Source organism: Venturia canescens, chromosome 7, assembly GCF_019457755.1.
Source record: "Venturia canescens isolate UGA chromosome 7, ASM1945775v1, whole genome shotgun sequence".
Classification (NCBI taxonomy): domain Eukaryota; kingdom Metazoa; phylum Arthropoda; class Insecta; order Hymenoptera; family Ichneumonidae; genus Venturia; species Venturia canescens.
This window is the reverse complement of record NC_057427.1, coordinates 14,563,816-14,584,995: the sequence shown is the minus strand read 5'-3', so window position 1 is coordinate 14,584,995 and position 21,180 is coordinate 14,563,816. Positions and strand designations below refer to the sequence as shown.

Sequence of the window (21,180 nt, the reverse complement as noted above, 5' to 3'; positions counted from 1 at the left end):
CAATTACGTTTCGAATGCAGTGAAGAACAAATCTGGAAGAAAAAAGTTTTAACATTCCATGAGCCAAGCTTAAAAAACAACAATTTTAACCTTTTAAGGGAGTTCAAGCGATATATATAGGATATCGTACAAAAGATACATTAGATTTTATTATTCCAAGTTAACAAAATGAAAATTTGTGTGAATCTTGTTGAACAGGGCTTAAATATGTGTGGAAAATTTGGAGAGGTTTTACCGCCTGGTAATCGAGATATTCATTATTGAAAAACGACAGGTTAAACATGGGCTCTTATAGAAGCTTTCAAAAAATTGCGAACTTCGACAACAAATATCTCAATTTCGAGACGGTGAATCATCGGCATATTCCGTCAGAAGTTTAATACTGTCTTAATTAAAAATTTTGATTGTGCAAAGTTGAAAAATAATTTTTCCATAAGATACGCCTGAACTTCCTTATGGAGGGGGATTTTTATGTTGAAATCGACCTTCTTTACACGAAATCTGTGCATAATGTCGATGAGCTTTTCAAGTGGAGTACCCAACCAAATTAGTGGTCGATAATTCGACCACAAACGTCCCTTAGAGGTTAAGAGTATGAATCAGTCGACTAAACTCACTTGAAATTTTTGAAATCGAAATTCTTTGACACTGTTTGACCGATTAAAAAAAGGCTCTGTCAGCCTAGGCAGAACGATGGCAAAAATCGACTGACAGAGCCTTTTTTTAATCGGTCAAACAGTGTCAAAGAATTTCGATTTCGAAATTTGCAACTATCTCTCTCGCACTCACGGTTGCGATATACCAACTGATCCATCCTCTTAAACACTCACGAGTGGTCGAGTAGAAAAATACGGAGAGAACCGGTGTTGCCAAACGTAAACCTGGGGATACTACGCGAATCGTTGGACTAACTTTTTTTTTATTTTTATAATTCAGTACGAACATTATTCGTTTAAAGGATTACATATGGAAAATTTTACTTATAAGAAATAATTTTTTTCCATATGTCAACAATATTAATTACTATAAGTCTTAACTATATTAGCAGTGGTATAAGTAGACTGAAGCGATAGAATTACCTTAATTGTTTTCTCGACAACTAGACGTTAGGTCCTATAATAATTCCGGGAAAAATATAAAATACTGACGGCGAACGCTTTATGGTGGATGGAGAAGTTGGACGAAAAATGGGATTGATCGATTAGACGACAGGGGAGAGAAAATGGCTGACAGTGAAAGTGAATGATCGAAGATATCGATTTTGAAAAAAAGAAAGAATTATATATCCGAATATCCGGACGTTTGCTCGTAACACTCGCGATAAAAAAAATAATACTTCGCGAAATGAAGGAGGCGACGAATGTGATGTGTGAGAAAGGTTTTTTCATGAAAAGGTACACCAAGTAATTTCGATGAAAGATCGTAAAAAATGTTCCATGGCGTGGCATTCGAGGAAGGGAAAGGAGAAAACTTACGAGAAGACTTCACGAGATTTCAGTCTTCAGATAAAATCACTTTAGATAAATTCACTCGGAGGTCTTAGATCATCGTCGCAATGGCCCAAATGCCTCAAAATCGAAATGCATTGAGAAAAAAAATCGTTGATTCAATAGCGATTGATGTTATTGGAAGAGTTTTCTTCATTTAATTGCAATGTTTTCGGAGAGAACGAATCTGCGGTTTGATCTAAAACTATTTTATTCGTTTAATCGTGTTTAACTTCGTGATGATCATAAATTTCATTGGCATCCCGTAATGCCACGTTTCGTTGTCCCAATAACTTTTTTTCTCATTGTGGAACGTTAAAAACTTCTAATTTATCACCTGAAATACGATATTTTGAAAACAAGACGCAGAGATATTGAAATTCAACGAGAAAATATCGACGACGATGAGGTTTTGTGAGCCGCCCTTAATAGTTGGTTTCCTCAATTCCTGACGCTTGAATTTGGCTTGATCGAGCCGTTTTGAGCACCGAAGAGTTCGACGTTGTTTCCGAAAAGTCGCTTTTTCTTGATTGCACAAAAAAAATACCTGAAAGTCCTAATATGTGACTTCGATGCGCGAAGTGTCCACTGTGCAGTCAATATCGTGTGTGAAAGTGAGAACAAATTAAGATGGAAGTAAAATTTAATCGAAAGAAAAGGGAAAAGTGAGTGTCAATAAACACGCGGATTGTATTACGATAAAAAAAGTAAACAGAAATCGACCAATTCATAATAAAAGACGAATTCGAGTGAAGAAAAAAAAATGGTATACCTGCGAAAGACGAAGCCCGTATCGCGTGCCACCGAGAACGATATAACCGCCGGTTGAGCCGTGAGTTCCGCTGCTGGACACCGCTCTCGCAGCGCCACCGAGCCAACTGCCAAATCCGGCGGAGTGTGCATAATTCAACGACGCGTCGCATCTCTGCTGTTCGTTTGAATTGTTGTTGTTGTGGTTGTTGTGATGATGGTTGTTGTTGTTGTTGTTGTTGTTGCTGCCGTCGTCGACGTCGCCGCCACCAACCCCCTCGCCTTCGACTCGGGGCATTCTTCATCCTTCCTTCACCCTTTTTTCCCGTTGCCGACGGTTGATCAATCGAGATAAAAAAAAAAAGAATATTGAAAAATTCGCATCCAATTCCATCGCTAATTATCTGAGCAAATTCATTGGGAAGTTTATTCTCTCCACGCGATGACATTTACAGCTATAAAAACAATGTCGACGACCTAACCTCGAAATTATACTCGTACGCAACTTCCGAACGGCTTCCGGTCTCCTTAACAATAGTCTAGGCATACCAATTCGCTAACAAGTTACATAGCGGTAATGCTATCCCACACTACACACAATAACGGTTCATTAATCCGAAATTGTTTGACGTTCAAATGATCGTCGCAACTTCGATTATTCGAACGGGGTTCGTCGATTATTCGAGAGATACCAAAAATACGTAGAAGTTTATTGATTGTTTCGTAAATCTTCTCGATTAAATTGCAGAATAACCAAATGATGTTAAAATTACCAGCAACAATAATAATTCGGCATGGCGACGACTTGCCACTTACTTCGCCAGCGACTCTTGATTCGCCTTAGAACTTGAAAAAAAGAATATTCCCGGAGATTGAGTATATTTTGGTGTCATTTCAATGTCAATGCTGTACGAAGAAATCACATCGACACGGTAAAAAATTTTCACCATTTATTCGTCGATTTGACGAATATTCGATAATCTTTAAGCAAAAAACTGCAAGAATTTATGAAATTTTCACGATTCCCATTATTTTGCCGGCCCAGAATTTTTTTCCATGTTTCTCTATATGCATGTATTCGAATATATATATCTACATACACACGCGTGTACATTAATCGCAAAGCCATATAGATTAACGTGTGTAATAAAATACACATTCACTCGTCTCAATACACGTATATATATAAATACATGTATTAAGAAGAGCAAGGTCTCTCTCAAGGCCGTTCGTTCGTGCGAGTCCTTGCAACTTTAGCCATTATCGAATAAACGTACTTGTATCTTCTCATCATCGTCGCGTCTGCTGTGCTACTCCCGGTGTCTTCCTGCTTTCTCGTTTTTTTTTTATTATTTCTTATACACGAGGCACAGAGTACTAAAAAACGCGCGAACAACGATCAGAGAGCAAGCGAGAGGGGGAAAGAGTGTAGCGGACAAATAAGGACGGCTTGGTAGAGTTAAACCTAGTTTATTATCACACTACATAAATATAAAATATCAAAAGTATGAAGGAAATGGCGATGATGATCGTAACGCGCGAACAACCAGAATCTCTCTCTACGCCACAGCTCTAGCGGCTTCTTGACACGCACGCGCAGTCGAGATCCTCTCGGACTTTTAGGATTTGTTTCCTTCTACTGGCATGTGTGGTGTCGCTCGTGGTCGATGTGAGGCTTGTCGAGGGCGCCACAGCCACTCCCCCCTTAGTGTTAAAGGTCACTTGTTTTGTGCTTCTGACCTTTGATTCGGTCGAGGCGTCTTTCCCGCAGATGTTCGGTACAGCTGAGCTTTTCGTTTCATGAGTGATGTCTTGTTGGACAATAAATGCCGGTTTGAGTCTTTCGATGGAGATGTTTTTTGGCTTTCCGTCGATATCCACGTTGAAAAGGTTGTCGTTAATTCTTTCAATGATTCTGTACGGACCTCTGTACGGTGGTTCGAGCGGCGCCTTTACGTGATCGCTTCGTACGAAAACGTGCGTGCAAGTGGTCATGTTTTTTTCAAGGAACAGTTTTGTTTTGCTGTGATGCGACGTGGGCGTTGGGCGAATGTTCCGCATTATGACCCGAAGTTTCTCGACGAATGTTTGAGGGTTCGATTGTTGTTCTTGATGTACGAAAAACTCACCTGGAATCCGTAAGGTGGTTCCGTAGATTAGTTCTGCTGGGGACGCTTTTAAATCCTCCTTATAGCAGTTTCGCAGGCCCATCATGACGAACGGTAGTGCGTCCATCCAAGGGATCGTTGGTTTGCACATTAATGCTGCCTTGAGGGTTCTGTGCCAGCGTTCAATTATCCCGTTTGATGCCGGATGGTACGGGGAAGTTCTTATTTTGCTGGCACCGATGAATTGGTTCAGTGTTTTGAATAGCGTTGACTCGAATTGAGCGCCCTGGTCGGTGGTGATTGTGAGTGGCGGTCCAAAATTACTCACCCAGTGAGTGAAGAATGCAGTGGCAATTGTTTCCGCAGTCATGTCGCGTAAAGGCACGGCCACTGGCCATCTTGAGAATCTGTCTATCATTGTTAAGCAGTAGCGGTGTCCTCTGTCGTCGGGAAGGACGATGATGTCCATGTTCACGTGGTTGAAACGCACGTCCGGAACGTCAATGTTTTTTGGTGGCACTCTGTTGTGTCTTTGAACTTTGGCACGTTGACATTCGAGACATTCTTTGCTCCATTTTGTTATGTCTTTTCTGAGACCAGGCCAAATGTATTTTTCCCGCACTTGTCGGCAGGTGTTTCGGTTGCTTGGGTGTGCCAGGCCGTGTACGATGTTGAACGCTGTTTTCCTTAGGCAGATGGGTAAGTATGGCCTCACAATGCCCGTGGAAATGTCGCAGTAAATGTGCAGGTTCGGTTCGATCGTAAGACGTTGGAGCTTCAGGGAAGTCGGTTGTTCTAGCAGTGTTTCCAGTTCTTGGTCCGCATCCTGTGCAGTTTGGATATTTTCTGCACTGAGTAAGGTTGGCATGTTGATTGCTTCAATTCGGGATAGAGCATCGGCTATTATGTTCTCCTCACCTTTCACGTGACTGATGTCGGTTGAGAATTGCGATATGTAGCTCAGTTGACGCAATTGTCGCGGTGAAGCCTTATCGGATTTTTGAGCGAAAGCATACGTGAGGGGTTTGTGGTCGGTTTTGATGGAGAATTCCCGACATTCGAGAAGGTGCTGGAAATGTTTGATTCCTGAGAATATTGCCAATAGTTCTCGATCGTAGGTGCTGTAGTTTTGCTCGGTGGGGGTTAATTTTCGTGAGAAAAATCCAACGGGACTCCAAATGTTGTCGATTTTTTGTTCGAGTGAGGCACCGATTGCGGTGTTGGATGCATCTGTGTGCAACGTTAGCGGTGCTGATGGTGAGAGAAAAGCTGTGATGGTTATTGATGTGAGACTGTTTTTGCAGTTCTCGAAAGCCTTTTCAGTTTCTTCTGTCCAGTTGATTTTTCTCTTATCATTCTTTTTAGAATCTTTGAGAAATGCCAGGAGCGGTGCTTGAAGTTTCGCTGCTTTTGGGATGTTTCTCCGATAATAGTTGATCATGCCTAAGAAGGTTCGAAGCTCTTTGATTGTGGTAGGCTTGGGATACTTCGAAATCGCCTCGATGCGCTCCTGAGGTGGTTTGTAACCGTCTTGATTAATCGTGTATCCCAAGTAGGATACTTCGTTTCGTCCTAAGATGCATTTGCTGGCGTTGATTCGAAGACCGTGTTCTCTGAGTTTTTTGAAAACGATGCGCAGGCGTTGAAGGTGTTGTTCTTCGGATTCGGACCAGATGAGAATGTCATCAATGTAACAGAAAACAAAATCGAGGTCGCGGAATATTGAATCTACGAATCTTTGGAAGGTTTGAGTCGCGCACCGTAGTCCGTAAGGCATCACGAGGAACTCATATAGCCCGAACGGAGTGATTATGGCCGTTTTCGGGATGTCGTTTTCCGCCATTGGAATTTGGTGGTATGCCTTCGATAAATCCAAAGTGCTGAAGATCTTTTGTCCGTGGAGTTGTGGAAAGATGTCTTGAATCAGAGGCGGTGGGTATCTGTCTGGAATTGTTATAGAGTTCAATTTCCTATAGTCGCCGCATGGTCGCCAGTCACCGGTTTTTTTCTTCCTGATGAGTAATGGGCTTGACCACGGACTTTTCGATGGACGGATTGTGCCTTGTTCTAGCATCGTGTTGAATTCTTCGCGGGCTGCTTTTAATTTTTCCCCGGCCAGTTTGCGTGCACGTTCGGCTATGGGTGGACCTGTGGTTTCAATGTGATGAGCGATGTTGCAATCTGAAACTTTGCGAAATTCATGAGATGGTTTAGTGATGTCAATGAATTCGAGCATGAGGTTCTCATATTGTGATTTGTGTGGAGTTGTCGGAAGACTTTCGGTGTTGATTGTGGAGATTGTATGGATTGGCGTTTCTCGCAGGTTACCGTTTGACGACATTGTTGTGGAAGGATCGAGGATTAGTTGTTTTTTTAGGTCGATGATTAGACCATAGTGGACGAGGAAATCTGCTCCGATGATGGGTGTTTGTACGTCCGCTATGATGAAGAGCCATTTAAAAGCGCGTCTCAATCCCAGGTCTAAGGTTAGAAGAATTACTCCATATGTGTTGATGTTTGTTGAGTTGGCTGCGTGAAGTTTGACATTCGACGGAACCAGTGTCTTTTTTATGGAGGTGCGCGGAATCAGTGAGACTACAGAGCCCGTGTCTACAAGAAAACTGTGAGTTGTTTTCGTGTCAGTAATGAGGAGACGGTATTCTTTTTGGGACAGATTATTGTTATTGCTGTCGCATCCTCCTGTCTCTGTGGGCGACAGCGTTGTTAGTTTTCCGCTTGAGAAGTTGAAGGAGAATTTTTTGTCTTGAAGTCACATGGCGCTTGGCATCGTCGGGCGTTGTCACCGAATTTTTGATGATAATAACAGGTAGGACTGTTTGCTGGGATTCGAGCACGAGATTTTGATCTTGATCTCGATCTGTTCCCGTTTTGTTGCACCAGCTTGTTGAGCGTGCTAGCAATTTCTTTCATTTGGGCCGAAAGTTTGTCTATTTGGTCTTGCATGCTTTGTTTTTCTTTCGCTTTGGGTTTGGCGAGGTCTTGATGACTCGCAGCCATCACCTGCGAGTTGGTGTTGAAACTTGTAGTTGGCGTTGCAAAATTGTTTGCAACTTCAACGATTTTGTCGGCCTGTGCTGCCACTTTGGTCAAATCTTGATCCTCGTTGATGGCGAGGATGGCTCGCACATGCTCAGGGAGATGTTCAAAGAATAATGTGCGCAGCGCTGGGTCGTTGAGCTGTCCACCGGCTTGGTTTTTTATTTGTTGCAGGATCATCGATGGTTTTTCGTTTGTGAATTCAATGCCTCTGAGCAAACGTCGTAGTTTAGTTTCTGCAGTTTCAGCATACATGGTGAGTATTCTGTTTTTTATAGTCACATACTTGCTTTCAGCTGGCGGTGTGCTCAGCAGATCTGACACAGCTGGCAAGGTGTCATTGTCGAGGTGCAGAAGAACGTGGCGATATTGAATTGTATCGTCGGTAATTCCGTTGAGTTGAAAGCTGTTCTCGATTAAACCGAACCAGATTGCTGGATTGGCCTTCCAAAAGGGTGGCAGTTTGAGGTTAACCGGCGTGGTTGACATGTTACCTGGTATGTTTTCGCTGACTTCTGTTTGTATTTGTAGGAGATTTCCTTCGAGTCTTCGTTGCTGTTCTTTGAGAGCTTCGAATGGATTCTCGTTGATTTGATGGGTATGCGTGGATTCCGGTGGTTCCTGGGAACCCTGTGCGGATGCAGTTTGGACAGAAGTCGTTTCTGGTGATGGTGGATAAGTTGCTTCGGAGGTTATGTTGGTCGGCGAAGCTTGTGAGCTTTGAGATCGTGTGACGGCACCTACCATTCCTCGTCGGGGTCACCAATTGTAGCGGACAAATAAGGACGGCTTGGTAGAGTTAAACCTAGTTTATTATCACACTACATAAATATAAAATATCAAAAGTATGAAGGAAATGGCGATGATGATCGTAACGCGCGAACAACCAGAATCTCTCTCTACGCCACAGCTCTAGCGGCTTCTTGACACGCACGCGCAGTCGAGATCCTCTCGGACTTTTAGGATTTGTTTCCTTCTACTGGCATGTGTGGTGTCGCTCGTGGTCGATGTGAGGCTTGTCGAGGGCGCCACAAGAGTAGGAACTCGGGCGCGAATCAGTTGCTCGCACGCAGACCCGCCAGAGGGCAATCCCGCTGCCGTAAAAACGCGAGTGCAAACAATACGAAGCATACGAGATACGATTTTTATTTTTTGCGTGAGCCACGCTTCAAGAATTTCGACGATACATATATTACAGGATGTCTTATATATATATACTAATGTTTAGTGAATTTATAATTGTATGTAACGGGTTCATTCGTTCGAGAAATGAACGCACGTCTCTGTGTGCCGTTTCGAGGTTTTATAATTGAGGGTATTTATAGCATACGAAACATCGTGCATAAATTCACCAACCATTTATATATGCATGAATACAAACTTCCCGAAGATTTTCTATACGCTTCTTAGAAATCAATTCATCTTTCTTGATCTTTGGGTTTCCGGATGAGTTTCGCAATCCAGAATTTTGTGTTATAAATAAATCGACTAGCAGCAGAGGCGGATTGATTGTTAAAAGTGACATTTTTTTACTTGGGCTTTTCTGAGAATTATTAAATATTCCTTGCTCTGTCTCTTTACATGCACACCATGTTTGCTTTTCGCTTGCGTCTATATATGCACAGCTCTCGTAAAAAAAAATGTTGACTAAATTTCCCACATGGACTATTCTGACGTGCAATGTTTTAAAGAATTCCGTAACTTCATTTACATTTGAATTATTTGACATTTTTCGAGATTTTGAAGGAAGATAAAGAGACTTTTTCGAAAAGGCTCGACGCGTCACACGATCACTCGACGTTGAAAACATTGACCGCAGTAGAAATGACGGCGCCACCAATCTTTTCGATGAGCCCGACGGGACAATTGTTTTGTTGTCGATACGAGTTATTCCTAACCTCTGCAAATGGACTTTTTGGAAATTACGTCAAAGCGGTTTATACATGAACTAATAAAAATAATAATAAAGCCAGAAAAAGTTAAAAACGCGAAACCAAATGTATATGAATAACGGATATTGCTAACGATTTTTTCCTCTCAATTTTCACCATTTTTGCAACCGCGCACACATTTTGGCTAACAAGCACAAGTGTATCGACATGTCTAAAGATTATACGTGCGATAAGCTTCATACCTATCGAACGAATACTCAACAGTTGACAGCATTGCGACAATTTCCGATAAAAAGTAACAACACAATGAAAAAAAAAAACAAAACAAAACAAAACAAAACAAAAAAGTGCTTCGCGACTTCCGAGACGAAAACTGAAAATGAATGTGCACAAGTTTGTCGAAAAAATGGCCGACTTGCGGTGTTGACGAAAAAAACGTTTTTGACCAATTTTATAGGGCAAAAAAGTGAAACAATGAGACGATTTAGGGTCGGAGAGAATATATGAACGTGCGAGGAGTGTGTACGAGCGCGAACGCGATACTATATAACAAATGCGCGCTTCGCGCGAAATATTCTTCGGCTGTGCTTCTCTCCATCTCTCCCTCTCTTTCTCTCCTCTTTCTTAGCTGGTCGCTTCTTTAGGCGAAGAACTTGCGAAGAAGCTCTCGGGGGAGAAGAGATCCTCAGGGTGCCTGAGAATTCGATGTCTGTCTCTTCCTCTGTCGCTAAGCGGGCTTTTGCCTCCTCTGCTGCTTCGTCGTGGAGGATTTTCTAAATAGCACGGAGGCTAACGCGACCGTTGAAAATTTGTGCGTGTTCATACATACACACGGACAAAAGCTTCTTGATAATAGTGTACGATTTGGCACGTTGGTACATGAATTTACATAGCGCTCCACTCAAGTTTAGTGAACAAAAGTCGACGCAACCAAGCTTGAGCAGCACTGAGCAGGGCGGCCCTCGTATCGGAAGCCCCGCGTGCGCACTTTCGAGCCATCTGACTGTATACAGGGTGTCCCCCGATCCATCAAACGACAAGAATTTTTTTCTCGACTGGGACTTTTCGTCATGAATTTGCGAGCGCCGATATTATTCAACGCACGCACTTTTATCACGGGTACTGTCGGGACGATAAGAGATAAAGAAAAAACGCGTGAAACCAATTTTGTACAACATCGAGAGAACAAAAATGTTTTGTAGAAAACAGTTTTCTATCTCGAGTAGTTTTGTCGTGACATTGCTGCACGCACACACAGAAGTTTTTGCGGTGTAAGGGTATAAAAAAATTGGAAAAACTCGTCAGGAGAAAATATGATCGAAAACTACGATTTTTAACCTTTTGACGCGATATTTGATACGAAATTAATTTAGATTGTTGAAGATTTACAAACAACATCCCGAGCGCCACGCATGAGTGGTAGCGGCTTGCGAATTCACCTTATTCACCAAATGGCGGCCTGAACTTGACTCCGCGCTGAATGTACGAAGCATTAAAAAATGACAGCTTCGAGAATTCTCTCGTCCGAAAATAACTCAACGAATGAAAAGCACAATTCTGTGATTACAAGAAAACTGGTTTGCCTGCGAATGATTTGAGAATCGGGCAATAAATAACCTCGTAAAAGATATAGGTTAGATTGTTTTATTTACTCACGTCTTGCTGTATTCAGTCGTGTGGACGATTGTCCATCGTATTTCATCTGCCTGAGTTTTTTGACACTTTTCTTCAAGAAATGTATTATTGTTACTGTTGAAATCTCAAAAAAATCCGTCACTCGTTTTTACACGACTCGTTGTTCAAGGATTTTTTCACAGCTTCCACACTTATTGTTATCTTCTTATTTTATAACGTTATACACTAACTAATTATGATGAAAAAAAATAAATCTTATTCAATAGAAAATTGACACTATTCTTTTTTTAGTTCTCACTTTCTCTTTGATTCACTCGACTTTCAAACTTTCCACGAAAACGAAAATCCTCTCATTTTATTCGTCCAACGTCGTTTGCTCTTCTCGTTCTCCAATATTACACGGAGCAACAAGAAGAAGCAGACTAGGCGGATCTTTCTTCAGGAATGTAGCGGCGTCTGCAATACATACGTGTATATATATATGTATAAATGTATATAATACCGATATGTGCACAGTACGTTCGCAGCAAAAAGGGTTATGTGCATCCGAAAAAGTGTATCATCTCACTCGCCACCTTCAGCGAAGAACAAATACATTAAAAACACACATGGATTACGAAGATTTATTATTTTCGCGTGAAGTACCAGGAACAGATCTTTATTATCACTGATTAAAATAATCGCAAACACATTTTCTTATCGGCGTAGCCGTAACAACGATAACTTGTTCATCCATCGGACTATGTTTGTTTATTAAAACGAGCGTAAACAAAACTCAGAAATACCAATTTGACAAATTTGCGAATTATAGACGGCTTGGGTAAAAGCTTATGAAACCGTCCTGATTTACCGGTGTCTCCCTTTTATTCTTCTCTCTGCTCTGTTCCTCCGCCTATTAAATTTGCAAGTTTTTGAGGTTATGGGAAATTATATCAGCGGGTGGTCGCGAGATAGTTTTCTCCGTTCGTCACACGAACTGGGAATAAAAGCAAAAAAGATGAACGCATTTTTTCAGAGATAAATGAAAAGACGAAAAGCATGAAAAAATATCGAACACATGTTTCTTCGGAAGGACCATTCGTCTAAATCCCGAAAAACTTGTAATGAATTTCGAGAAAAAAAATGATTCCCATTTTTATTGGATACGAGGAAACTCAAGGACGAGGAACAGGATTTGTCGAGGTGTTTCGAGAAATGAAAAATGTTCATTTGTGGAAATGTCAAATGGTCGATTTAGCGCGGAATTACCCATGCATATAAAAATATAAATACATGTGCACGTACACACGTATGTGTATATATATACGAGGATCGTGTCATCGCCCTAAAACGACGCCACCACTACAATAACAAGGAGATAAGTGTAGTGGAGAATCTTGGAACGATATCTCGCGGCGTTTATGCATTCGAGATTCATATAGATATAGCATAAAATTCATACAAATATGTGGATGTATATGTACATTTTCTCGAGACACCAAGTGCGAGAGAGGAAAGAGTAAAAGGTGAGAGAGAGAGAGAGAGAGAGAGAGCAAAGATCTCTAAGCAGGGTGAACGTAGCCGCGGAAAGAAAAAAGAATAAAAAGACAAACTATCTCGAGAGATATTATAAGATAATGTCTGTATCCGTATATGCGCGAAAATTACGGAATAAGGTACAAAAAATTAGTCGAGATTTTGATAAAAGAGCAGACATCTGCCTTTTGGACAGGTAGAGTTTTCCAATCGTACGAAATTTTATTCCCCGAACCATGAATAATCGCCGGTTTTTTTACTCGAGAAAAAAATGGTGCGTTCTAACACTGACGTTGAAAGAAGATACGACGAACGGTGGTCGAAGTTTCGATCGACACGTGAAAGAATTGTGGACAGTTACAAAAAAATAAAGGCAGAACGAGTGACTGAAATACGGTCGCTGTTTTCAATTGAATTTTATTGCGATGAGAATCTCAGCTTTGCCAATTGGGCTCATTGAAAAGCATAGGTCGAATTGACATTGTGTTGTCGGAATATTGCACCGTGATTAAATTTCATATCGAGCGAATTGGAAGACAAAAGATTTTCGTAATAAGCATAATACAGCAGGTAAATATAATGATCATAGAATTGTATTTTTCAATTAATTCGTTTGTTTTAGTTTGTAGAATGATGACCGGAAGTTTTTCGTAGTAAAATATATAGATGCACAATATGATCATATATCATTGAATGTTATTTACACACAAGAACCGCGCGATAGCTCGACCGGAGAATGACTGAGACTGACCGAGAAAATCGAGGTATAGCGTCGTCTCGCGTAGTTTTGAGAGCTTATTCTCTTTCGTTTGCGGTTGTGTGCGTCTGTACGATCGGTTGGAAGAGTGGGAGTTGAGTCGGGTGGGGGGCGGGGGCCCGGCGAAGACTCGACGAGTTTATAACCTCTTTGGGGTTTGCGCGGTTGAAAAGCCCCTCCGTGCGATCGCCTAGCACGGAGGGGCCCCTTTCCTCTTCGGAAAGAAAGAGCAGCCAATCGCGATTGCTTTTCTTACCGTATTATACTCACCTCCATCTTGTATATACACACAACAGTCAGGTGAAATCAGGCATTCACAACGTCGCGACGTTCACTGTTGCAGCAGCGTTCTTTTTCTTCAGAGATTGTGTGCGGAGCTGCATATGAGAGAAGGTGAGAGATGAAACCCATCGACATTCGACGAGAAAGCACACTCTCTCTCCCTAGTTCTCTTTGTCTCGTAGGGCCTCGATTCTAAAATCCGTCTCGGCAAACTCCCCCCCCCCCCGTCTTGTGCCACGTCTTGTGTGTGCACTCTTCCGAGATAATAACAATAATTGTAGCACGAGAACAAAGACGCACGCGCTAGATCGAAAAAACGAATGGTTTCACTTTTCTTTTCTTCGTATTCTTATTTGTTTACAATCGATTTTTTTTTCTTTCAGTAAATATTGTTCAATATTTATCGTTCGATAATGTTATGTTTATTCCGAATAAAGTCAAACGGTGATCAGTCAACTCGTACAATCGTTTCTTTTGTGACGTCGAGTATATTTACACATATTTTACGATATAATTTTATTAGTTTTGGAAAGTTAGAGCCTTGTAACTGCGGTACCAAAATGGCTGTTTCTCGGGTGTTCAGTTATGGTGTATGTTATTATACGATGGCGGAAACCGCAGCAGGATCACGAGTAACTCGAAACCTCAATGCACAAACATGCTACATACAACTGATTGAGTTGTATTTTATCTATATAGCTCTCTTCTCTCTTACTCGTGTGCGTGTGTTATTGTGCGTCGGGTCGTTCATATACTTTACGTGTTAATCTCATCATCGAGCCTCGAAGCCGCATAATATTTTCTTGCGTGCACGCGCCTTTTTTTCTCTCGTGTTCATGTGCAAGCGCGAACGGGCGGGATTATCGTTGCGCGATGATGAAGAAAAAGAAGAAATAAATGAGAAATCGAGGGATTTTGAGGAATCACCGTACTCCAATGGCCAGTTGAATCGAACATGGTTGATTTGGCACGAGAAACCCGATTTGAAACTGAGCGAAAAAATTCGTCAAAATAATCGTTGGAAAAATATTTTGGAAATTTTCGAAATCTCGAGGACGTTTGAAAAGTTCAAAAAAATTAACTCCTTGTGGAATCTTCAAAGCGACAAGACATCGAACATTATAAAGTATATTCAGGTAATGTCACGGATACTCATCATCACAGCAGCGCGTAACGGCGGATAGTAATCAACGGTCGAAGCTAACAACCGGTAAACTAGGACACATCATTACCGAATGCATACTTGATGAAACAAAAAGTTTGAATGAATACTTCGAATTTCCCACAAAACCAGTAAATTATTGACGTACAGAGATTTTTTACTGAACTATTTACGACCAAATGAAGTTCTCAATTTATTTCAAAGCGTCGATAAAAATCGCTGAAAATGGAGTTCAAATTTAGCTGCTCGTTTGACCAATGAGCGATGTTCGTAGATCTAATAATCGTAAAAATTTATAAGGGCTGAATTTTTTATGGGAAAATAGAGATAAATAAAAAAATATTATTTCTATAAATACTTGTACTGTACCACGATAACAAAATGATAAAGTCATGAAGTTTTTTTTTAAGTTATCCGAATTCGGTCGGTTCTTCGACCATCGCCGTCTGTAACTACTTAAATCGTCACTCTGAAGTCTCGCTGCTGTCACGTCGCGGTTTCACTAGAAACAGCCAATGGGACGTCCGCTCGGTCGATTATAGAGTTTTATTAACGAATGAGGTACTCGAAAAAATGTCCATAGCGCAGATAATGGTGGTCGAGCAGCGTCTCGTGGTCCGTGCTAGCGTGGTAGCCTAAAAGCGGCGGAGTTGGTCGTTGCTGCGACGTCCTCTCTGCTCAGCGGGCTTCTTCCCTCCCTCTCGCTCTATCTCTTTCTTTCTGTCGCACACGTTTTCAACGCCAAGAGCGCGCGCGGGGCTTACGCACGATACACCTTCTGCCTTAGCCTTTTCCCCCGCTCCTTTACCCTCTTTACCGCTTTGCACGCCGGATACTTTGGATATCTCTTTCTACTCGCGCATTCCCGCTTCGGTCTATCTTGACAAAAGTATATCGCGCGTTCTATAGCACGAAACGGGAGGGTTGAAAAAATAATCAAAAGCCGGTTACCGGTTAAATAAAGTCGGCAATAGCTTGAGAAAAACGTCGAAAGGTCCGTCGTCGTCATCAGCGTTTTTTTTTGGTTCACGATCATCGCCCTAAACGAAGATTTCCACCGGTTATATAGTTCGTAGCGGAGAAGAGAGAGAGAGAGAGAGAGAAACAGAAAGAGCGAGAGAGAAAGACGGCGGTAGAAAGAGCGAAAGAAAAGTGAGGAAGACAGAGCTATACGAACGTGAAAGTAAATTCCGTCAAGGGACAGTGAAGGAAATACGCATTTATTTTGAGATAATAGTCTTCCAAGATACGAGAACCGTCATCTAGTGGTGAATATAAAGAGAAAGAAATTTGGCAAAAGTGATTTTGATCGTCTTGCGAGAGAAAAAAAATTGCTCTCCGAGCCATCGGTGGCGTGGCTTTTTCGCGAAGAGAGAGAGAGAGAGAGAGCGAGCGAGAGGGAGATAAAGAGTGGAGTGGGAGAAAAAGAGTGAGAAGGAGCCAGAGAGTGCAGAGCGCTAGTAGCTCCATAAGCCGAGTAGGACGAGCATCGAGGTAAAGAAACACGATGGCGGCGGTCGAGAGCTATCAGAATCAAGAGGGCGAGAACGAAGAAATGAACGCACAACAGCAGCAACAGCAACAACAGCAGCAAGACGGAAACGATGATTCAGGACAGCGGGGACAACCGACCGCTGGTATACCGGGAAAGGACGACGAGCGTAAATTATTCGTCGGCGGTTTGTCCCGTAACACAACCGACAAAGAGTTGCGTGACCACTTTGGAAAGTTTGGCGAGATCGAGAGCATATCGGTCAAGATGGATCAGTATACCGGCTTGTCGAGAGGTTTCGCATTTATGGTCTTTACCAATCCGAAAACCATCGATAAACTACTGGCTTCCGGCGAACATTACATCAACAAACGCAAGGTCAGTTGATCTCAATTTTTTCAACTCATTTTTTAACATTTTCCCTCACATTTTTTCGTCTTCTTATACTTGCTGATTTATTTTCTCATATTATCACCGATACATGCGCGCCAAGCCGAAAACCAATGCGTGGATGAGCTTTTACGGTCACCCACCATCTCGGCTCTATCTCTCTCTTCTTCTTCCTTTCCTCCGGCTCGCTCGCTCGCTTGCACATTCACCCGTGAATATAGTCGAAAGACTTCCTCCCCTCTCCTCGTCCTTTCTCGTCGCCTCTTTCCCTTTTGCTCTTCCTCTCCCTCCAGCTCTTTATTCTCTCCTATCTTTCTCTACATTCTCTTTTCACAAACTCTCGCACGAATGTGTGTACGTAAGAGAACGTGCGCGCCAACTATAATATATCTTTTACTTACTCGGAGAATTGCCGAATTATCGCGAAATATACACACGACAGAGACGCGGGCTATATTCTCACTTATATTTCGGTTTTCGCTTGCTGTGTCCAGTGTACATGTATGAGTGACATATCTCTCCATCCGTCTGTGTTGCCAGACTCGCGCCTCTCTCGACACACAAAACCTTGTTATTTTCTTTTTTCTTTTCCCCACCTTTTTTTTTCTTAGTAGATATTCCATTCGGGAATATTTATGCTTACTGTAATTTTCTGAGCTTATGAACCGACCGGCAACGGAGTAAGAACACATTGTCCATGGGCTTTAAACATGTTGAACTATTCTGAAATTGTTTGTTGAATTATTTGGTATTTTCGTACGTATTTTTATTGAATTTCCAATTGCAGAATTACTGTCTTTTTTTTTCCACATTTCCTCGTCGCGACAAACTCTTTTAGAATGCTTTGAAAATTTTTCAAATTGAATTTTGCAAATTTTCACATCTAAATGTCATAAAATCCTGCAGATGAAATTTCTGTTATTTGAATCTCATTGCTGTGTTCAATTTTTTTTTTATTCTCTATTTGTAAGAAACAAATTTTACATTCTTCGATTTACCAAAAGTGTTCGCATGTTTGATTAATGTTTCTGTTTGAAACGTCGTTGCATAGGTGGACCCGAAACGTGTCAGTAAAAAGGCCCAATACGGGAAGATATTTGTTGGTGGTTTGACGCCGGATATCACGGACGAGGACATTAAAACGTACTTTGGTCAGTACGGAACGATTGTCGAGCTGCAGGCACCTTTCGACAAACTGAAAAATCAACGCAAAGGTTTTTGCTTCATAACATTTGATTCGCGGGACGTTGTTTACAAATTGTTGAAGACACCTAAGCAAACGATAAACGGTCGTGAGGTCGACGTGAAAAAGGTCAAAGTTAATCCGGAAGCGAATCGTCCTGGATTCTGGGGTGCTGGTTATGGTTACGGTTACGGTGGCGGTTACGGTTACATACCGGAGCCGAACGATTATCACGGTGGTTACAACGACTCGACCTCGAATTTCGAATACAACTCGTTGAGATATCACGAGGACCCGAGTCTTCCATTGGGCGATGGTTATATGCCTTATGCTCACGTATACATGGGCGCGAACAAGCCACGTGGTAACGGAGCAGGACCCCGGCCTTTCCAGAGACATCAGCCGTACTAAAAAAGTTCTACTATTGTTCGCCGAATTTCGTAATCCTCAATAATTGTACACGTCGAATCTAACGGATTACTCGAGAGAAAGAGGAAAGAGAGAGAGAGAGAGAAAGCGTGAAAGCCTGAGAGAGAGAGAGAGAGAAAGTAAAAAAGAAAAAGCAGTCCCGATTAATTAGAGCGACGGAAAAGCGAAGAAACAATAATCGGTTATTCCGCCATGGAAAAATATAAAATTTGAACAACCGAAAAATTGAAGGAGAATACATAGCTAATTTCCTAAAATTCTCGGCCTACTGCAACACGGATTGGTAATTCCCAATCATTTTTATCCCTCTTACCCCTTGCTGTTTTTTCGCTATTCTGTCTTGCTCGTTTAAATTCTGTCAGTTTTTTCTTTTCCGTTTTTTTTTTAATGTTTCCTCCTTCTATTTAATAATTTCTAATGCTAGATTATACGCGTAATAAGTTAAAATAATAGCCTGAGAACCGGGATACAAAAAGAGCCGCGCTCCCGTTCACAATCGCAGGACGCATTGGACGGTTGTGCTATCACAAATCATACATAAAAATCGAATCATCTCCACGGTTCAGACATCCGTACATGAACGTATATATACAATATATACATAAACGTATATATATATATGTAAAATTAACAACAAAGAAATCAATTCTTTACCTATATTCGATCGATGTGAAATGTCAATAAGGCCGATGAGGTCGAGTGGTTAAACATTTAAGAAAAACTTGTTTTCTTTACTTTTCGCACAGAATGAAGAGTGAACAGATCTTCCATTATGATCGTTGGACGAAATAAATAGATTTTTCCAAGGAGATAATGGAACTACTACTCGTCAATTATGATTTTCTCGTTCACGTCGCAAAAATGGTGTTTATCAATTGGAATTAATTTCTCGAGCTCGTTTGCTGCAATTGAACGTGTCTGAAAACATTTTTGTTTTCTCTTTTATGATTTTCGTTGTTTTTCTCGTCTTTGTATTATGAAAATTTTCAGTAATTCACCAGCGTACTATTTTTGTGTTTTTTTTTCTTTATCATAATCAGATATATACATATATATCTATATTATATACACAGACAAACGTATAGATATAAAGCTCTGTTAATCTGCAGTGAATATGAATTAACATAAGCGAAGAATCTTTTGATTCTCTCGGCGAGTTTATTATTCTTGTGAGATATTCCGTGAGAATTGTTCACGGTATAAAGAGTGGCGCGTGTATATATTTATGCACACTGAAAGTGTGGATATGCGTACGCGCGTCAACGCGTTCAGCAACGATATAAAATCATAAAGCATATGCATCACTATAATTTTCGATTGATTTTGTTTCTCTTAACCTTTTTTTCTTATCGAGAATTATTGTGGCGAGCGTTGAATTATTCACATATATATGCATGATCCAATGCGTTCAATAAACGGTTTAGAGTTATAGTAAGGATTTAAAAAGGAGAGAAAAAAAAACAAACAAAGAAGAAAAAAAAAAGAGAAAAACGAGGAATATTTGAAAGAAGAGATATTTATAATTAAAATATAAGCGTCCAGGGTGTCGTATGAGAGCGATGTAAAGAGGAAAAAAAAACAACTAACAAACGAACACCGAAGAACAATATTTCTCGGGCCTGAATAGCATGGCAAACTACGAAAGGAAGAGGAAAAAAAATAAGAATGATAAAACGACGCGGCAATGATGTCGATATAATGAACTTTGCAAACGAGAGTATCTAGCTAGCGAAATGAACAATTTGCGGTGCGAGCGGGCGAGGTAGGGGCGGGGGGGGGGGGGCACGCGTTGAAAAATATCGAATAAAAATAAATGAACGAAAGCAGAAGAACAGAAAATAAATACGAGCGAAGACAAATTGTGCGTGTCAACGACGTGCGAATAATACCAAGCCGAGTCGATGCGACTTCTATTTGCTATTTTTTATCGCTGAAAAAGACTGCCTAGGAGTTTAGCATTGTATTATTATTGGTGAAACGTGTAAAAATATCCACGACGGACCAATCTTCCTGAACCCGAGAGAATCCAATTTCTAAAATGACTCCGATTGTTGAGCTTATCGGAAAAAAAAAACGAGAGGGATAAACGAATAACAATTCTCATGTTTCAACATATAAATTCGGATAAAAGTGAAAGAAACGAAAAAATACAATAAAGAATTATGAGAGTAAAAGCGTCAGGACTCACAGATACACATGTACACACACACATACACTGTAGTGCCAGAATCATGAGAACGAGGAATGAAACGTAGAAGAAAGAGAGGAGGAGAGAATAACGAAAATTATATATACTATATAGATATATCTAAATTATATATTTTTTTCAAGGCTGAAGCAGCTCTAAACTTCCGATAATCCTGTAACTGGTAGCACGGATGGACCAAAGCTCTGACTTTAACGAACGCGCGAACACAATGAAAAAGAAAAATGAACAACAAATAAGAGTAAATTGAAGCATCATATTAAATAATGAACAAAATAAAATTAAATGAAAAACCTTTAAAATAATGAACTCGTTTAGTCATCTGGACGACGATCGATAATGAATCAATAAAACGTTTGCTTTCTCGTAGCTAAACGTCCTTATGTCATATCACATATGTATACTATGTATACGTGGATTGGCCCGAGTGAAAAAATACAGCAAACATGATGAAACAAGAAATGAAACATAGTGAAAGAATAATCTAATATTATCTGGATGTAACATTTATTATAAAACATACATAAAATCAGCGTTGTACATGTACATACGTACTGCATAGAGAGAATGCACGAAATCCGCGAGAATATTACGAAGTGATGAATTATATGTGAATTGTGAGAGAAAAAAAAAGAAAAACGAAAAAAAAAAACAATGAAAACGAAATATGAAATGTGAGAAAAAATGAGAAATTATACGAATATTTTGTTACTATTCATTACTGTTCGCTTGTTTCACCCATGACACAGTGTATATTTTAATTATAATAAAGAATAAAATACTCTTCATTTGCTGTGTTTTGACATTTTAAGAAAAAAAAAGCAAAACTAAATTT

The 21,180-nt window shown here is 40.7% G+C and overlaps 3 protein-coding genes across 6 annotated transcripts in view; 1 reads left to right on the top strand and 2 right to left on the bottom strand.

Annotated features, from left to right (window-relative positions):
* The window catches only part of LOC122413601 (uncharacterized), a 30,468-nt gene extending 16,843 nt beyond the window's left edge, over positions 1–13,625 (bottom strand). For 2 of the 4 annotated variants that reach the window (XM_043424046.1, XM_043424048.1), the window contains exons 1-2: positions 10,951–12,024; positions 2,260–2,554 (exon numbers count right to left, since the gene is read on the bottom strand). In XM_043424046.1, coding sequence (XP_043279981.1) covers positions 2,260–2,535 — 276 coding nt within the window. In that variant the 5' untranslated portion in view covers positions 2,536–2,554; positions 10,951–12,024. Of the gene's footprint in view, positions 1–2,259; positions 2,555–9,536; positions 9,585–10,950; positions 12,025–13,471 lie in introns of those variants that run through there. The other 2 variants (XM_043424044.1, XM_043424045.1) reach the window with 2 other exon arrangements.
* On the bottom strand, positions 7,070–8,149 carry LOC122413194 (uncharacterized). Its single transcript, XM_043423365.1, has one exon. It carries the CDS (start codon positions 8,147–8,149, stop codon positions 7,070–7,072), a length of 1,080 nt encoding a protein of 359 aa, XP_043279300.1.
* Positions 13,626–15,380: 1,755 nt separating the features above from the next.
* LOC122413604 (RNA-binding protein squid-like) lies at positions 15,381–21,133 on the top strand. Its single transcript, XM_043424051.1, has 2 exons — positions 15,381–16,515; positions 17,579–21,133. The coding sequence occupies exons 1-2, from the start codon at positions 16,153–16,155 to the stop codon at positions 18,119–18,121; spliced, it is 906 nt and encodes a 301-aa protein (XP_043279986.1). The 5' UTR covers positions 15,381–16,152; the 3' UTR covers positions 18,122–21,133.
* Positions 21,134–21,180: the final 47 nt, after the last annotated feature.